Source organism: Corticium candelabrum, chromosome 11, assembly GCF_963422355.1.
Source record: "Corticium candelabrum chromosome 11, ooCorCand1.1, whole genome shotgun sequence".
NCBI classification, from domain to species: domain Eukaryota; kingdom Metazoa; phylum Porifera; class Homoscleromorpha; order Homosclerophorida; family Plakinidae; genus Corticium; species Corticium candelabrum.
In genome coordinates, this window is record NC_085095.1 from 3,060,509 (window position 1) to 3,079,454 (window position 18,946).

General features: G+C 43.5%; 2 protein-coding genes and 1 long non-coding RNA gene across 5 annotated transcripts in view; 1 reads left to right on the plus strand and 2 right to left on the minus strand.

The window, feature by feature from the left end:
- Positions 1-10,095, minus strand: part of LOC134186852 (AT-rich interactive domain-containing protein 1B-like) — an 11,050-nt gene extending 955 nt beyond the window's left edge. Inside the window, exons 1-9 of the mRNA XM_062654924.1 lie at positions 10,029-10,095; positions 9,894-9,935; positions 9,344-9,824; positions 9,144-9,266; positions 8,353-9,054; positions 8,187-8,289; positions 8,028-8,122; positions 1,310-2,648; positions 1-633 (exon numbers count right to left, since the gene is read on the minus strand). The exon at positions 1-633 is cut by the window's left edge and continues 955 nt beyond it. Of these exons, the coding sequence (XP_062510908.1) occupies positions 1-633; positions 1,310-2,648; positions 8,028-8,122; positions 8,187-8,289; positions 8,353-9,054; positions 9,144-9,266; positions 9,344-9,580 (3,232 nt within the window). The 5' untranslated portion in view covers positions 9,581-9,824; positions 9,894-9,935; positions 10,029-10,095. The remainder of the gene's footprint in view (positions 634-1,309; positions 2,649-8,027; positions 8,123-8,186; positions 8,290-8,352; positions 9,055-9,143; positions 9,267-9,343; positions 9,825-9,893; positions 9,936-10,028) is intronic.
- Positions 10,096-10,199: 104 nt separating this feature from the next.
- On the plus strand, positions 10,200-16,114 carry LOC134186854 (uncharacterized). 2 transcript variants are annotated; one of them, XR_009971017.1, is made up of 3 exons: positions 10,200-10,338; positions 14,318-14,480; positions 14,542-16,114. It is a non-coding gene; the product is annotated as an uncharacterized LOC134186854 (long non-coding RNA). The 2 variants fall into 2 exon arrangements; XR_009971016.1 differs by having other exon boundaries at positions 10,252-10,385.
- LOC134186853 (phosphatidylinositol phosphatase PTPRQ-like) lies at positions 10,687-17,985 on the minus strand. 2 transcript variants are annotated; one of them, XM_062654926.1, is made up of 17 exons: positions 17,857-17,985; positions 17,315-17,378; positions 16,963-17,241; positions 15,818-16,129; positions 15,439-15,750; positions 15,064-15,378; positions 14,840-15,003; positions 14,635-14,781; positions 14,509-14,578; positions 14,280-14,449; positions 14,094-14,225; positions 13,951-14,020; positions 13,698-13,874; positions 13,212-13,369; positions 13,052-13,143; positions 10,768-11,045; positions 10,687-10,708 (listed from the first exon to the last, which is right to left on the minus strand). In XM_062654926.1, the coding sequence occupies exons 1-16, from the start codon at positions 17,872-17,874 to the stop codon at positions 10,925-10,927; spliced, it is 2,601 nt and encodes an 866-aa protein (XP_062510910.1). In that variant the 5' UTR covers positions 17,875-17,985; the 3' UTR covers positions 10,687-10,708; positions 10,768-10,924. The 2 variants fall into 2 exon arrangements, with proteins under 2 accessions (XP_062510910.1, XP_062510909.1); XM_062654925.1 differs by lacking the exons at positions 10,687-10,708; positions 10,768-11,045 and having other exon boundaries at positions 11,060-13,143.
- Positions 17,986-18,946: the final 961 nt, after the last annotated feature.

The window sequence follows — 18,946 nt, forward strand, 5'->3', positions numbered from 1 at the left end:
GTTCAACATGCAGCGACAACACTTGCGCGATCAGATGCAGAAATCGTGAATGCCGACACAGTTCCACGTCATTGCCGGGAACGAAGCTAAGACTTCGAACGATATTCGAGATGCAACAGCACCGTCGCCCCAAGTTCGTCTGTGCGTCGGTCTCGGTTGTAAATGGATCGTCTTCTCTACAGACAACATCCGAGTGCAACTCAACATCTCTGTTTCCTACATCATCATCATCACAAGGGGGTAACTTGGAGATATCAACTATGGGCCAACTCCTCGACAAACAATCGGACATTAGTGTACCATCTGCATCAAAGTGAGTTTGAACGTAACCCGTAGTGTGGGAGGCGTCGTGTTCCAAATCATCATTCCACCCATCCCAGTTGGCATCTTTCGCTCCACTCCAATCCATCCGATCGCCTTCGCCCTGACTCAGACACCTCCCAAACACGGTTTCCAGACAGCGATAGAAGTGATCGAGAAGAAGATCGAGCAGACGAGGATGCCGAGAGAGATGGAACAACGGCATCGTCTGATCGTCGTACAATAGAATGTTGAGAGCATCCAACACCCACGTACATTCCGACAGCAAGCCCGACTTGAGTGACAAAATAATCTGTCTTGGACTCAACCGACCTAACAAGCAAAATGATAAAATAAATAATAATAATAAATAAAATACATAAACTATAATAAATAAAATAAATAAAGCAAACTAAATAAAATAAATAAGGACACACTGAAAAATTGTCTGATTGGGGTAACATGCAGCAGAAAAAGATGGGTGAGTGGAGTTTTAAAATTTTTAAAATCATCATCTAACTAAAGCCTGGTTCACAATATTGACGCCGACGTCGACGGCAACATCAAAGGAAGCCACCGACGTCGAGGTGGTTTCTTTGAAGTTTGACGCTCAACTCAGCGTCGGCGTCATATTGTGAACCAGGCCTAAACGTCTTGTTTGGAGAAAGTGTCTGTGGTCGCAGTTTGCATGCTGAGTACAATGTTTACTCGATCACCAAATCCAACCTCCTGCCACATCTCACAAAGACTACAGTCTCCAGGCACATAAAGAATCTTGCCATATTTCAAAACTCGTGCCCCGGATATGCCCAGGCCAACAGAAAACATAGTTAAATAGAAAAAGCTCAGCGGTCCTCCAAACACGGGCCACAGGTTACCCCAATCAGCTAATTTTCGGTGAAGGCTAAAATAAAATAAATAAATAAAATAAACAAAGAACATAAATAATAAAAGTACAAATAAGACAACAAAATAGGCATACAGTCGCTGTCGACTCTCAATCACTCACCTAAACTCTGAGCCGTAACTTTGTGTCTGCTCGTGAACACTGGTTCAGTTGCTTCGACACAATCGGGTGGAAATTCCAATTTGTATTGGCTGTCGAGAATGTCTTTGTCCTCCAACCGTTTCCTTTCTAACTCATCTGAAGTGTCGTACATCATCGACTGATCCATAGACACATCACCACTACTCATCGGGTGACTTATCTCGGACGCTTGCATTGAACCCTGTAGCGGCCTCGGAACAGGTACCGACGCAGAACTGTTCCACGCATCTACAGGTGGTCGTGGTAGAGCCGGCGATTGCAGTCTATGCCTCTCTTGGAAAGACAAAACATCAGGTCGAGGAACGGACGGTAAAGAGGGAAACGAAGGGGCATTCTGCATCACCGATCCCGCTAATCGTTCGCCGGGAAATCGATACGATGGAGGAGTCGGAGGATGCCACACGTCCGTCGGTCTGACCATCGGAGCACGAGCTGCAGCCGCTGCGGGAGCCGCCACGGAAGTCACATGCCGTACGTGCTGATGCTGCTGAGACTGATTCCCCAGATATCGTCGTTGCAGCGCGTTCAACAGTTCCGAATGAGATAAGCGGTGTTGTTGACCAGGATGTGGAACGAGATGTCGATCCCTGGCAAACGCGTATCGCTGTTGCTCGACCGGATGTGGATGACGCGGCCGCCCGGGCCACGACTGATACGGTCTGTGCCGATACATACCGGTTGGAGGGTTAGGCGGTAACGAATTACCCATTGCAGGTTGACTGTACTGTTGATGTTGACTCCATGGCGTAGTACCCAACGGCGCAACCCGATTACGTAAAGCAGCCACAAGTGACGTCTGCTGCTGTTGCTGCTGCTGTTGTTGTAGTTGTTGTTGTTGTTGTTGTTGTTGAAACAAGTGAGTGGCACGAGGTTCGAGTACAGGTGGTAGCATCATTTCTGCCGGTTTGTCAAAGTCAAGTTGCGACGAGTCGAACAAAGATTCGACTTCTTTCAGATCTTCGGCGGTCAAATCGAATGGCAGTGGAAGATCGGCATCCGCCAGATTGCCGGTACTGCCGCTCAATGTCGAATTAACGAGATTGAAGTCATCAAATATCGGTTCCAGCTCCGCAGACGATCCCTCCTTTGCTTGTTGCATAACATCGTCTCTGTCTTCGCCGTGTTCTATTTCGATTTGCTGTAGTCGGAGCGTCTCGATGCTCATGTCGAGTCCCTGTTCTTGACATACGAATGGTAAGAGGTACGTCAAGTAGTGCTTGTAGAGTGTCGACGAATGGTCTTGGTTTGTGTCGACTTTCAGTGCCGTGGCAACGTTCCTCCACAGTCTGCTGGTTATCACCTTCACAGAAAATTCGCTTAGATGTGTGGTCAGTCGCATGTTGAACACGAACCAACACGCGAGCGAGCAAACAGACACGACAAACAGAAAATCAGACTACAAACAAGCTATTAGTCATTCTGTTGGCATGACTCATAGTATCTACCGTCGTAAACCCACAACCGGTTGTACTTATAATAATTTAAGTCTGGTTCACAATATGACGCTGACGCTCAGCTGAGCATCAAACTTCAAAGACAACGCCTCGACAGAGGCGGCATACATTGATGTTGACGCTGACGCTAGAATCGGATTCATTTCTAGTGTTGGCATTGGCATCAACATCAATATTGTGAACCAGGCTATACTCAATTAAATGTATAGTTTTGTGATAATTATACCGTAAACCAGAAATTCATACTGCTGGTAACAGTTTTTATTGACCAATCAACAACCACTATAACGATGACTACAACGAGAAAGCCTCTATGCATAGAGGAGATTTGCTGCCTGTTCAACTTCATCTATAAGTGTGGGGAGAAAATGGCTTTATCTTTTTTGGTGTCAAGCGATTGAAACAATCTGGGATCACGGATCTATGAAAAAATAGTGAGCGAATGATGGAATGAATATGCATGCACATGGGACATTGTCTAAGCACAAGGCAAATCTAATTTGCATAATGATATTTTGGTCGCACAATAGCATTGGTGGTAATGACAGACAAACAAATGGACAAACAGACTGACTGACTGACTGACAGAGACAAACAGATAGTTGGACAGACAGACACACAAACAGACCCAGAAATCTAAATCACTGCATGAATTTTTGGTTTTATGGTCCAACCTTGGTCAGTAGACCTCTCCATGATGAGCAAACAAATTTCCTGAGCATCAGCAAGGTCTCCCACTAGGCTGTTTACAGTACACAGTGCAATGTGACAAAACGAACTTGGCTACGTGCATGCACATGGCCAGAGTTGGGAAAGTGAGGATTCTAATTGCGACACACCCTCTTGAAGGCGCGCTCCAAATGAAGTTACTAAATCTTTCTTCGTTTCTACGTACACAGGACAGCAAGCAGCCCCATTGGTATAAACCTCATACCTAAGCTCTGCTCTCTGGAAGATAAGATACACTTACTTACGTTCTTGCTGCACTATTGTGTTACCGTATGCTATGCTTTGTCTGCTAGTGTTTTCATTGTGCTGTGCTTTCGTGCTTGAGTAAAGCGTTCAAACATGCTACGCTACCGTAGCGAGAGTACTACATAGTATGCTTGTCACAGTCATGTTGACAATAACTACTGCTGACTAAACCATCTGTCCTAACGTATCTCACTAAATGTGCATTGTGTGATTAGACATTCGAGATGATTTGCTATGTCAACTGCTCACTGCAAAGTCTGTCATATCATGTGTAAATGCAGGTGTGCAACATTTGTCGTTCCCTAGTTCAAGGTTAGAACTATCCGGCATAAAAGTGCATATTACCTCCCAAAGGCCTTTCTTTTGTGCCTGAGTATACCAATAAATGGGAGTGATGGGCACCGAATATAGTGCCTTCTACTAGATCATTCATCACTTGGTAGTCTTCTACATGTGCACATGGTCTATGTCGTCTTTCAACATCTAGAGATCACAACCTGACAGGAAAGTGTGAAGAAGGATAAGTGTGAATAACGTTCTCAGACAATGTTCTCCACACAACCTGGATATTACCCCATGGAAGACAGAGCAACCTGTTACACAAATGGGAAGATCAGCAGCCTGGAGCACAAATGCTGGGCATCAGACACGAGCAATGAGGAGCAACAGCAGTCAAACTGCTTTGCCTCAGCACAAGAAAGACTCCCATGAAACAATTGCATACAATGGGAGAGAGTCTACAACGTGGTGAAATGAAGAAACGAATTTGATCGGATAGATTTTGACCAACAAGACAGCACAGCAGTAAGTTTATTGCCAAGTCTGTCGTAGCAAGGCAGCTCAGAAAAAACAGGGAGATTATCACTACTGCGGTGGCTAGTTTGGATGCGACGAGCAGGAAGTGCATGAGCGTGCACAACATGACACCTTCTAAATTGCTTAACTAAATTCCAAACCTTGCTAGTCGCCACAATTTGCAAACTTCACCAACTATGAACGTTTCTGGATAGCATTGTCATCTACAAGACTCTTACCATGACATCACTTTGAGATTGATTAATACATAATTAAAGGAACATTTCACTGATTGACGCATGTTCAGTAGACATTAACATACGTTCAGGTATTGGGAAGCAAACAGAATGCTTGCTGTGTTGTGCGGCGCATTGGTTTGGTCTTGAGACGGATCTAGACGCTTCAGGTGACTCTGGCAGTGAAAGGGAACAAGTTACAGTTCCTAAGTGACTCAGTCGTTCATATGTTGTAGACTCTACATGGATCGTCTTAAACAACTTGCAATAGCTCGGTCCTTTGCATTTTCCTCCATGTTTCTTCCTACAAAAGGATGCCATAGTACAGTACAAAATTGCTTCTGCGATGCGAAAGACTTGGAACGTGCGTCACTGTGCATAATCACGTGACACCAAGCACCTTCAATCTACTGTCGAACCATAGCTGTATGTAGTGGATGTTACTCGGAAAACCACCTCGTACGTTTTTGTTTTCTAATCTTACCACAATGCTCCGCTATCAAGTTTACTCTGAGATAGCGCCAAACTTCCCAACTTGATGTGTGACCAGAAACGTTTAGCGCCGAGGGCAAAGTCAGAGACGCATGGACCGGTGAAGTGCCCCTTTAAAGAAGGGGCTGATTGGTCCAATGAGCCAGTGTACAGGCATAGCCAGGCATACACAAAAGTCGCAAGCAAAGTAGCTGGCAAAAGAGAGTGGTCTATTTCTTTATCAGAGTATCTGCCAATCTTTGATTGTTTGAAGTTGTGTAGTATCCTTGTAATCGGGAAGTTCAGCTAATGTACTGTACAGTAGTACTAGACAGGTACAGTACACACTATGTTCACTCATGATGGAATGGCTCACAGCTAGTGCACACTAGTCTGCTATGCGGGTGTCAAGCGATCAGTGACTAATGTTGTAAAGTGAGGTACTACTGTTGCTGTGGACCATATCTCCGCTCTCCAAAGCAGCTGACTTTGGATCTGGCTCCGTCACTGAAGTGTAATTACAAATGTACACAGCGGTGCATTGGTATGTACACGCGGCAAAAAAAACCCCGCGAGAGAGCACATGTCCAAGCAGATTCGTTTATGACCAGGATACAGAATATTGACAGTTTTCAAAAAAAGACATAGCGATGTCACATCATTTGTTGCTGTCCAAACACTTGCTATTACATCAAATGCATTCAGTGTGCTACAAATTTTGCATGCATAGGCTATTCACACGTACGTCAACAGTGTACTAAGTCTCTAGAAGTGAATATGGGACAGTCAGTGACTAATATTTGCATTACAGGTAAGAAAATATTTTTAAACAACATGCGTACACAAAATGTAATTAACCATATTTAAAAAGGTTGTTGACCTTGTTACAATATCTGTGACCAGGCCCCCGAGTCAACAAAGCATACAAAATCATAGACAAGCATGAACAAAGACAAACAGACAGACAAGTAGACAGACAGACAGACAGACAGACAGACAGAAGGAAAGAACTCAGTAGCTTGGCTAGATGCTATTCCCACCTCAAGAAAGCTTGCAATTTCTCCTGGATTATTCCATTTGGCAGCACTAATGACATTCGAGCTACGTTTGCCACTGCCTCAGTCTATAATTGAATGCAATTGCAGAAAGACACTGGACACTGATGGATACCACTTCATTACTTGCACGACAGGAGGGGGTCCAGTTTGGTAACACGCTGTACATTAGAGTTTTTCTTCTACAACCACTATGGCCATTTATTTGAACTCTTAGTCATATACGTAGTCATTTCTGTATTAGCGTTAATTGTTTTCAATAAATGTTCTTTGACAGACAGACAGACAGACAGACGGACAGACCACTGTCGTCGCTTATCTTGGACTCTTAGTTAATGATATAAATTATCTGTATTAGCATGGATGTTTGCAGTAAATGTTCTTTGACAGAAAGCAGAGAAGGTAGCACACTAGAGTGCTTTAATTTTGGGTGGTATGGAAGCTGACAAATAGCGAATTTCAAGGCCCTGTATGTTTGTCGTGCAACGTAGTCAGTTCGTCTTTGGTTTGCCTCCGAGCAACTTCCGATGACATGGTTGTTGTTGTCGTTCTTCAAGCGTTTGAATCTATATACTACAATTTGCCTTGTTTTCCTGTTTTGAACATTTCACTGACTCGTGGTTGCTTCCGCCGAGTCAATCACACGGAAATTTCAATGCTTCCTCCTACAACGAATGACTCGCCTGATACATTGGCCACCTTGAGTCAAGTTCCTAGCAATGTAGAGACACGAAAAGTGACTAGAGCTTTTCTTCCTCTATCAACCATGATTGAAACGAGCGACAGGCGACTGGATGTAGAGCCGTCTCCTCAAACTAGGATTAACACCTGCCTTCTTTTCAGCTGCATGCGTTGTGTGACCAGTAAGAGAGGACTGTTCAAGACTTCGTTTTGGCTTAGTAGAGGCCATGCAACCAGATAGATGAACCGGATATTGATATCTGGAATAGCTGTTAATAATAGATCATCTGGTCTCCACGCATACTGCCTGTGACAAAAGAACTACAAAGAAACAGAACAAGGTCTCGAGACACTGATTGATACTCCTTGATTAGTGATACTGTCTTTCAAGCCATCAGAGGAAGACAACCTTATCTGACAACTGGCAACTTGCTGATGAACGAATAACGTGTAGGCGTGGAAGGTCATGAGCGCTAGTACAATATTCATCCTTAGCTGATGCCAACAGCAGCTCAGTACCTTTCACTTTCTTTTATGTATTTGTAGGATAGCGATACATCTTTGTTCCTTGTACATTCTAAGGGAATCCGTTATGAAATCGATAACCATACAGACTGAACAAAGGTGGAACGCAGTAGAACCATTTCTACATCGCTATAATACCTCAAACATTCTGAATGCTGTGGTTATAATACAGACAAGCAATAAGACCTTCACTTAGGAATCAAATTCTTTTCTACAGACTACGGTACAAACTAAAAGATTTGTAGGCGCGGTTTTAAAGCAAACTAGCGACCTACCTCCTCTGGACAGAAAGATAAACAAACAGACAGACAGGTGTATGAACAGACAAGTGATATGGAGATGACTGAGCACTCAACAAAAGGTAGAATTAATTAATAAATCACAAACCAATCAACAAAAACGATACTTACAACTTTGACAGCAACACGAGCAGCAAACATTCGACATTAATTGATTGACACATCAAATCAACAAAACCAATTAAAACCTGCTGAAGTCCGCCATGTTCATCCACCGCTTGATACAACGTGTAGAGATCCAACGGTTTACCCCAAAATTCAGGCAAATGCACGGCCGTGTTCACTAAAGACAAACATAATTTGATGTGCCATACACACCCCAAGGAATCCACTTCAATAGTACGTACCTGACGAATTATAGAAATGAATCAACTTATCGACAAACAATTTCCTTGCAGGATCATCGGACAACTGATAGAGATAGGAAACATCTCCCTGTTTGGCAATCAACTAATTATAGACAAAAAACACTGACAACAACAACATATACAAAATCGATGTTGCACTACTCACATGTACTCCTGCATTCTTGGTCTTTGATTCTGATGAGCCGCTAAGCATTGAAATCTGCGGCGACGTTGCAATCACTAGTCTAGGCGTGGGAGGCGACTCTGTAGCCGATCGATTGATTTTGTTTTCGTCTTTTGTGTTACCACATTCGGTCCCCGTTGTCGAGTCGGGCAACTGCAAGGAGCCTGTAGAACTATCCGGCTGTACCATACTCACATCACCTCCTTTCGTGCTCATCACAGTGTTCAGATTGACAGTCGATCCGACCGGTCCGTTCCTACTCTGATTGACAAGCTGCTCGGCCGAGCTCTCCCCACACGTCCTCACTTCAGAGTGAGTCGAAGTCGCCTGACCTTGAGCCTGACTCTGCAATGATTGTGACAACTGAGGAGTTGGAGTCTCCGACTGCGGCGACGGGTAATCCTTCAAAAAGTTGTGTCCCAATGAAGACTGAAACGGATACTCCTTCCCACTCCAAAACGTGTTCCCTTGTGAGGGTCGATGATACTGCTCTGAGGCTGCATGTTGAGGACGACCCCCTGAGCTCTCATGGTTCATCTGATTTTGTAGAAGCATCACACGCCCTTGCTCATAACCCGGCCGCTTTGCAAACGAACGATATGAAGACACCACTGTCCCATTAATCTGCGTGCGTCCACCCGACGGATTCCACCCAGCCGGCAATCCAACAGCCGACTCCTGCGCCTGCGCACAAGCAACACAACGCCCGACAGATCCAACATACTGTGCTACACAACAGCAGACGCACAGACGCACAGACAACACACACTCACCCCTTCTGCTTCTACCTTCTTCCCACTCTTCGCCTGACTCTTCTCCTTCGTCTGCGACCCTCCACTAAAATGCTGACCGTACGACAGTCCGACAGGCGGAGTATCGACATACCGACACGCCGCCTGGAATGAGAATGACACAAAACCAAAAACGAGAATACAAGCAAAAAAGGGAAAGAAAACGACGAAAATGGCCTCACCAAATCTGGGAAGCCCGGAAGACGAGCCGCGTGACCGTCTAGGTTGTAATGCTGGACGTACGGGCCTCCGGCCTTCATCACCGCTCCTCCGTTTGGGTAAGTTTCGCCTCCGTGTGCCGCTGTCGGGCCTCTCGCTCTTGCGCTCGACGGCAAGAAAGTCCGTCCGCTATACCCGCTCGCGTCTCCGCCGTCGTGGTGCGGCGCCGCTCTAGCCGACGGTCCTGGCGGCGAATTCATTCCTCGACGGTCGCGTGACGCTTTGTGTGTCGGCGACAAGAAAAGCCGGATGAAGTGAGAAACGAAGCAAAGACGCAATCGTCGCGTAGGTAAGCGTCGTCGAGCGAGCTGTCGCTCTGTGCAAGCGGAGCGTCTCGCAACGATGGGATGAGAGAGAGAACGTGAGGCGAGCGAGAGTGGTTAGTAACTTAGAGCAGGCACTTCCTGTCCGTGACGTCAACGGTCATGGCGTGCGCGGAGAGTCCTATACCGGGAAACCGCAACGAGCGTGAATGCAGGTGCAGAGAGGTGGCGACAGAACGCGCGTGCCTACCTTCAAAACGCGTTGGGCGACGAGATATCTCGACTGGAGCCCCTGGAAGGGACAAAACGAAGAAACCCGCGTTAGTTACTCGATTTAGCTCGAGACGACTAGTTAGGACAACGAGAATGTTGTCGAGTGACTTACTGTGGTGAGAATGCCTTGAATAGGGTAGAGACCGCGTTCTCTTACGTTGTTACACGAAAAGGACCGTTTGAGCATGCGCGTGAAACACCCCAGCGGGAGAGGAACGACGTCGCGTTTGAATGAAACAAGCGAGCGACGGGGACGAGCGTGGATGAACGAGAACGCGAAATTGACATCGAGAAGCCGTTGTGACCGCTCAGTGGACGTATTGTGAAGCATGAAATCGAAAGTGGTTACGGCATGCGAGAGAGATCGGATAACAAGCATCCTCTGATGCTTTCCGTGGAGAAGAACGCTGCAGTGAACGAAGGTATGCCGACTATGACTGATGACGCAGACTGACTGGTCGCATCCAAGGTAACATTAATATCAATTAACTCAATTTGATATGTCACATTATTGTATGTAAATGATGTATTGGTCTGTGTCACGTGATAAGTACGTATGTACATTTTCCGAGTTCTTGTGAGTCTGGTAGAGCTGAGGTTGATTATAGTTTCGACCACGAGTCGATGCTGTCCTGAGAGGGAGGAGATTTCGGGTAGGAAAAGCTGCACGAATTTGCACCTTCTATTTTCTGAGAAAACAGAGACGACGTGTTGTGTATATAACAGATATTCAATTAGAAATAGTCAACCTACTTTGAATGCCAAGAAGGATCTCCGTCTCTTCTGTATTCTCTACACATCGTATACATTCAGTCTCAAACTGTTCTTTATTGGCAGACACTCGCACTTACCTTGACTTTAGTCCTTGCTCTGATTCCGAACACGAGACCAATCACAATGATGACGAATATCAGACACCCGACTGCCAACTGTGCAATTTGTCCATTCGTATTATCTCCTACATTTCATGCGTATTAGTTACGCAAGACTATGTGACATGACTAGGGATCAGACTGGTGCTAATAGCAGCTTACGCTTAGTGGAACAGGCTTCCGAATAGGCGCTGTCTGTGTAGACACCTTCGTTTGGAGCACTTTCATTGTATACAACATACGCTCGCAGTTTGAATCTGAGAAGGGAAATTGCCATTAACACGTATTTGTGTTGAATGTGTATCTATTTGCTACCTTTAGTGCAAGCTACTACATGTGTTAAGTCATTGTCTGTCTGTTAGGCCAGACCAATTGAATTTCTTGATGCTCGGATTCGCCGGTCCAGTTTAAGCTTGACCAAAACAAAAATAAAATTTGATGTGCATACATGCAATAATATCGCACTTGCTGTAAATGACTTGGTAGTGTATACATCATGCAAGGTAATACGACCATGTATTAATGACTTCACAAGTGTAACAGTGCATGTGGTCCAAGTGACTGTTTCCATGTTCCGGTCGGTATCGGCGACTTTTGTTTTGGTGTCCACTTTGTTGTCTCACGTTTGTATGCATTGCAGTGCAATGAAAACTGATCATGCTCAAAATGTCGCATGATCGTTACTTTATTTATTTTATTTTGATTGGTTGGTCCAGGTTTCATGTCGAAATATCCGAGCATCAGAACTTAGTTGGTCTGGCCTTTATTAGTATTGGGGTTCAACGTGATGGGATGTATGTATATCAGTGGGAATGATCAGTTGACACCATAGTATTTCACATAGCACAGTGGGGCTCTTATTAGAACATTTGGTACTATGTACCTTTGTACGGTGTGGTTAGGGAATAGGTTAGGAGCCATGGAGTTTCCTGGAGGATTGAAGGCAATGGAAGACATCACTGATCGCCGTATTTCTGGTGCTGATTTGGTTGCTCTCAGATAAATTTCAGTTGGCAACGGCTCTCTTGCATCACTTACACATGCTGCAAACATTTATCAGAAATGTATGATGTCTTACTTTGTCTGCTATCTTCCAGGAAATTTCGTGGCTTCTACCCTATTACCTAACCACGCTGTGCAAAGGCACATAGTACAGTCAGACCTTGTTATTCCAACATCCGATAATCCGACATCCAATAAACCGACACACTAAGTTTTTGACCAACACACACACACACACACACACACACACACACACACACACACACACACACACACTCACACGGGTCATTGTCCATTTGCCACTGATAATCCTACAGTCGCATTAGTATGACAGAAACCAGAGGGACAACGTGGTCAGAATAACTAGTACTGACTGTGCCAAAATATTCTAATAAGAACCCTGCCTTTGCATGTGAGGTAATACGGCATAAACATAAGAAAGAAATTATATCAAACAATTGTACTCTTGCAGGCAATCGATATTTGTCAAATGCCAGAATCATTTTGTCTACTGTTTTAAAGTAGTCAACATATTTTGATGGAGTATTGAAGGTATAGTTAATGTGTATGTATTAGAGCCTATCGAACGTCAGAGAATAATTAGGCGGACCACGGCAATCATCTTGATTCTTCTAGTGTGTGGTAGGAATGCCATCTGAATTATTTCATATTAAAAATTGTAACTACCCGTTGGAAGACAGAGAGTGTTCTGGATAAATATGTATTTATTTATCTACCATTGTAGCAAGATATTCAACTTCAATAAAAACTATTCAAAGGTAGAAAGTTTATGCACATGTAATTTATGGTACAGTGCGTATCCTTACTGACTGTACTTGTGATGTGCATAATTTCCTAGCTGTCAAGCATCACTCTGTGTGGACACAGACAGGCACTTAGAGTCTGTAGTTTGAATTCATGTTATAGTATAATGATGTATAGTATCTGCCTACGATCTATAGGTACGTGAATGCTACTTCATTCACATTGTGCTCTGACTGACTGTCATAGTCGCTACAGTATATATACTATGATAGATACTAGTCACTAGATGATATGCATCTTCTATTCTGCACACTTCTGTGTGTGTGTGTGTGTGTGTGTGTGTGTGTGTGTGTGTGTGTGTGTGTGTGCATGCGTGCGTGCGTGTGTATGTCTACGTTTGTCGGCTTGTGTGCTCATTTGCCTGTCTATTTGTATGTTTGTTTGCTTATTTGTTATCGGTATGCAACTGCTGTGGGCAATGTGCAGCAGAACTGACCTATAACTTGTTCCGGGTGAAAGCAGTTTGTTGCAAGCCATGCTGTCTTCCTCACAAGAATCTTCTTTTCCAATTTCGAACCATTCCCAGTTCTGAACAAACCACAATATACTATCAATCTTGGTGTATGATTGGAACAGACAATTGAGGTCCAACATACAGAGTTGACGTCGTCATTAGACTTGTCGTCATGCACATTGAACTGAATGCCAGCCCAGTTGTTAAGGAATGCAAAGTATGGTGGTTTGATTGATGCTAATATGTAGTCAGAGCTCAATGGCGAGGTGGGCTCTGCCTGACTCAGAGCTTTAGACTCATCTAACAGCACATGCACAGAATATTATATAGTCACATGCCTCACATGTGTACACTCACACACACACACACACACACACACACACACACACACACACACACACACACACCCACATGCACGCACAAGCACATGCACAAACACACACACACACACACCCACATGCACGCACAAGCACATGCACAAACACACACACACACACACACACACACACACACACACACACACACACACACACACATACACACGTGCATGCGCATGCACACACACACACACGGACACGGACACACCACAATAAGTGACGTGCATGCAGCTTGTGTCAAGACATTATACCAGTTGGAAGTTGAAGAACAATAATGGCATATTTTACGATATCACCATTGATGCCAGAAACAGCTCTCAGTTGTACCATTCTCCCACTCGTCGTCACTTTTCCAACTTTTGCGTCATCATTAGACTGTGACTGGAAACCCTCATCTAGTACATCCGGTGCAGCAACAAACAGGGGTGCTATAGATATAAACAGAAATCAAAGACGTTTGTACAGGACGATATCCATGATTTATGAAACTATGTATGTTGTCACCCTTTGGTCGAATTGCCAATAACTTGCCATTTGACTCATGACTAGCACCTGCAGCATTTCCAACTAGTAGCTGAAATTAAGGGGTTCACAGTTATTGAGTATAATGCAGCGCTTGTTGGTGATAATTGGAAATGTTTTATTACCCACACAAAGTAGTTCATGTCACCAAAAATGTTTGAAAAATTTGCTGCATATAATTTGACATCTTCGTATTTTGTCGGCGCTGTCTCCACCTTATTGCCTGGTATGGCAATGCCTTGAGTATCATTCAGTGTCTATATACATTATGTGTTTGGAGCATTCTGATGCATGAAGATGATGTGACATACTTTAGTTTCTCCTAATTCTGTTCTATATTCCTTTATAGCATAGATTGCCAGGTACCAATAGTACATCTGACCCAATGATGAGAAACCGGCTATCGGACGTATCCATTGTACTGTAGCGGTTGATGATGGCTCGTCAAGAGAGACAGACAACAGACGAGGAGGAGTGGGACCTGAAATAGCATCAATCAAGTACATCACAGTGTAATTGCTGTGGACCATGTTGACTCACCATCACCGTGTATAACCATGCTCTGTTCGCTAGTATAGTTGCCAGCACCAACAGAGGTGAATGCTCTGACCTAATGGGGTGATTGAGATTAAGTAAAGAATACACGATGTTCTAAGCTACACTTACTTTAAATGAGTACTCATACTCAAAGTCAGTTGCATCTGGGAGATGAATTACTTTATGGATCGAACGGCTTTTTATAGGCATTAGAGGCAAACTAATGTTGACATCATTGCTCATCATTTTGATTGAAAAATCTGACTCTTGACTCATCTACAAGTCACATAAATATAGAATAAGTGAATAACGCAATCTGTCTTACGATCCTTACCTGAAGCTCACCATTTCTCTCCAACGTGTATGTGGTTTTTATTGTCTCTATCTCATAATGTGTTATGATGCCATTTGGATTTAGCGGTGGCTCCCAAGTTAAAAAAGCCTCACTCAATTGTCTACGTGTTTGGGAGGCCTCCAGTTTGATCGGAACTCCTGGAACTAACCAGACAAATGTATAAGAAAGTATACAGGGATATGTAAGGATGTTTATAGTCGTACTGTCTTCAGGTGTACGGAATGAGTATGGACCACTGACGCTTGAGTATTGTCCTCCTGTCTGTGAAACAGCTTTCACTGTTACGCTGTATGTATGGAATGGTCTCAAGGCGAGTTCACCGATGTTGTAGCTGAGAGACGAAAGATTGGCAAGATGCAATGAAATGCTGGAATTCCACCCACTTGTCTCGGCATCCTTTACAGTTATGAGGAAACTCAACAGTGTACTCTCATCTGGATAATCTGGAGTAGCCCATGTGATGGTTACCAAATTGATACTCAACACTGTTATATCTACCGAAGGCTTGGCAAGAGGAGCTAGAAAGCAGATATACAAATTGATGATATGACAAGGCAAATTGTAGTGAAATACTGTACCATAATCGGTGTACACATCCAGGTGTGTATCATAGCCTTTATACTTGTTTGTGGCAGCAAGAAGACAGGCATAACACGTATCTGGAGTGAGTCCGGTGATAGTATACACTCTGTCGGTTGCATTGATTGCTGCTATCTTTACCCAACTAGAAGCGTCTTCCACATATGTGTGGCCCAGACTGCAATTGGCTTTTGCATAAGACAGTGTGTAACCTCGAACGATTCCGTTCGGTTGCGACGGTGGTAGCCAAGAGACTTGCACGGCGTTATGTGTGTGTCCAACGAATGTGAAGTTTGAAGGCAATGCTAACACTGCAACAGCACAAATGAATCATTTCTGATGATACCAAATGTGGAGATGCCATCAGCATTCACTTACATCCTTCATCTGTTAGGAAAGCATGTGTCTTTGATAAAAGATGCACAGAACAGTTTGAATATGCTTGCACTGTTGCTGTGTAATGTGTGAAGTGATTGAGCTCAATGAGAAGGCTGTGGGTTGTTGGTGTGGTGAAACTAGAGTTGACGATCCTACTTCTAGAGTTTCTAATTGTTACTCGGTATTTAATAACAGTGTTAGATGTCTTGGTAGATTCCAGAGACCAACTGACATTTACTGTTGACATTGGTAGAGGTTCATTCTTGTAATTGAGTCGAGATTCATTCTTCACATTGACCTTGATTGTGTGCCCTAAATTGTAACAAATGAGTCAGTTGTGTAATTGCATATCATTGTATATCCGATTAATGCTGTCTCTATAGGTCTCTACATTTCTTGTCTATCTGTGTGTCCACTGGTCTGTCTGTCTGTCTGTTTATATAGCTGTCTTTGTTGTCCGTCTGTCTGATGTTTAGATGAGTTAAAAATTAAGCATTCCCCAACAAGTTGGGTCTAGGAATTCCACTACACATCTGGATATTTCAATGGCTCATCCACTTTCTTGTGACACCACAACCTGCTGCAGAGAAATCATGCTACGCAGTTGAGTTAAGGGAACAAAGAAAAATGACAATAGAAATGACAGCAGTCTCAATCAGGGTTCAATACACCATACATTCTCATCGTCTTTGAGCACTTTGGCTTCTGGGGCCGTATGGGTGAAGAGCATATCTCAACAGAACCTCGAAGAAGTCAATGGATGGAAACAGGAGAAACAATGAAACAGATTTTAGAGACAGATGGAGGATACAATGTCTATTGTTGTACAGTCTTTCAATGCTCGTGATTTTTGAAAAGCTGGCCACATTGTCTATGTCCAATTTTGACGACTTTATACATGATAGAGACATTCAACATTTTGTTTACTGACTGTTTTGTTTAAATCTCGTATAAAGTTAGCAATTGTCGAGTAAAGGTTTCAAATATAACAATTTGTCTGTCTGTCTATTTTAAAGATCATTTTGCAGAGTTGAACTGGTCTTTGGTTAGTTGTGTACTATACTAGAGAAATTATGAAAATAAAACAGTCTGTCTCTCTGTCTGTCTGTCTACTTGTCCCATTTCTTGTATGTTTGAGTAATTACCTAAGCTGCATGGTAGAGTTTGTGCTGTCAGCAAGGTCATATTGGTCTGCCATCTCACAGTAATTCTGTATGTCATATTCGCAGTCAGTGAATCCAACGAGACAAAGTGATGAGTTTCGTTCCCCCTAACACGTTTAGCATATCCTATTATTGTAGATTGAGAGGCAAGCCCATAGCTGATATTATAGGATTGAATTTTCTTTCCAGGAGGTTTTGACCAGGTCAGGGTCAGAGAGGTATAATATGACGTCACTCTGATGTCCAATGTATCAGCTGCCACTACACAACGAGAGAAACCGATCAGGTTATGATCTCGCCGCCACTGGAAGAGGCGTGGCGACGTGGAGGTTACCTCCCACAGCGGCAAGACAGAGAAGCCAGAAACTTGCAGCAACAGTGACATCGATCCCACAAACCTGCAATAAACAAACAGGCACAGCCATGCACCGCCGTTTCTATATCCATAATGAAAATACACGGAAATAAATGTAATCAACTATGGCCATCAAGTCGCCCTTGAAGAATGTGCATCTAACTGTCCATCTGTGAGAAAAAGCAGCAGAGTCTGTGCATCTGTTAGCTACCACGTTTTTATGAAATTCTTCGGACTGTATCAGTTTACTGTATGCCTCTTGGACATGCATGCATGCACCAGCTCCCAGCTCATCTTTACACCATGCAAGTTGCATGTGGCATGGGTCAGACATGATTTGATCTTTGTATTGCTATTAGAGTCGAGATCTGGTAGATCCTACCAGCTCTTAACGAGCAAGATGAAGGAAGTAAACAGGTATTTACTTGACAACCGTATAGCTAGGGTCTATACCTGCTAGTCTAGCAATTATAATCCTATCACTCTAACAGTCCACAACATTAGAAATCATCATAACTAACCTTTGATTTGAGCTTCATTGTTGTTCGATCCTGTCAGGCACAGAGCTACTACGCTCACCTTCCTGCTGTGTGGATTAATTGTTATGAACTTGGTGCAGGTTACTCTATATGAGAGCCAGTAATCAGGCAGCTAAACAATCCGTGCCCACAGACGTCTCAGTCACGTGGAGATCAAATAGATGAGACATACCATTGATATAGAATTCCAGAAGCCTAGTCACTCTAGTAGAAGGAAAGGTGATCAACGGTATCATTAATCGTTGACAAATATAGACTGCAGTTCAATCAGTAGTGTCTACTGTGCACACTCCATTGACGCACTGTTGCATATCAAAATAGCATCCAATGCATTTGTCATCTCAGTGGTTTGACAATGACAACATGTGTGCTATTTTATTCTGCCAATGCTGTACATGCAGTCATGACTAGAACTTCCCTGTGTCATCTGCTTTTCAGAAACACATAAGCTTAATAATATAAGTAATGTTTGCTTGACCCTAGAGATAAAGCTGTGACATCATCACGATCAACTGAAGCGATCTGTGTGAGGCAATGCACATTACACTTACAGATTTGTCCTAGTATTTCTACAGCATTAGAATCAATGCAGCTAGAATAGATGAATTTAAGATATCGATAGTTTTCTTAAACATAGATTGCATGAATTTTTCACTTGCCATGCATCTTTCAAGTTGGTTGGTTACTAGGTAGCTAGGAAACTTGACCAGATACCTAACGTACAAGATGAAATGTTGCCTGAAACTCATGATTGGCTTTTTTCTTTAAAAAGTATATTGGTGGATTTCCTGGACTATTGATATTTACCATTTACTGTAGTTGTTTTGGAAACCTAGAGAATCAATTCAGAACTTGTGATGAGAAGCAAGTTTATGGTTCGTTTCCAGCAGTGGAATTCTCAATCTTTAATTAAGCGTTCTGTCTCCGTCTGCCTCGCCTGTTGTCTATGCCCCTGGTGGTACCATAGGTAAATGGGAAGGTATGTCTGAGGGTTTTGTCTGGGCCGGTAAGATTTCTTAGAAAACCGGTACAATGGTCATGATGGCTACTACATGCAGTGGCGCACTGACAG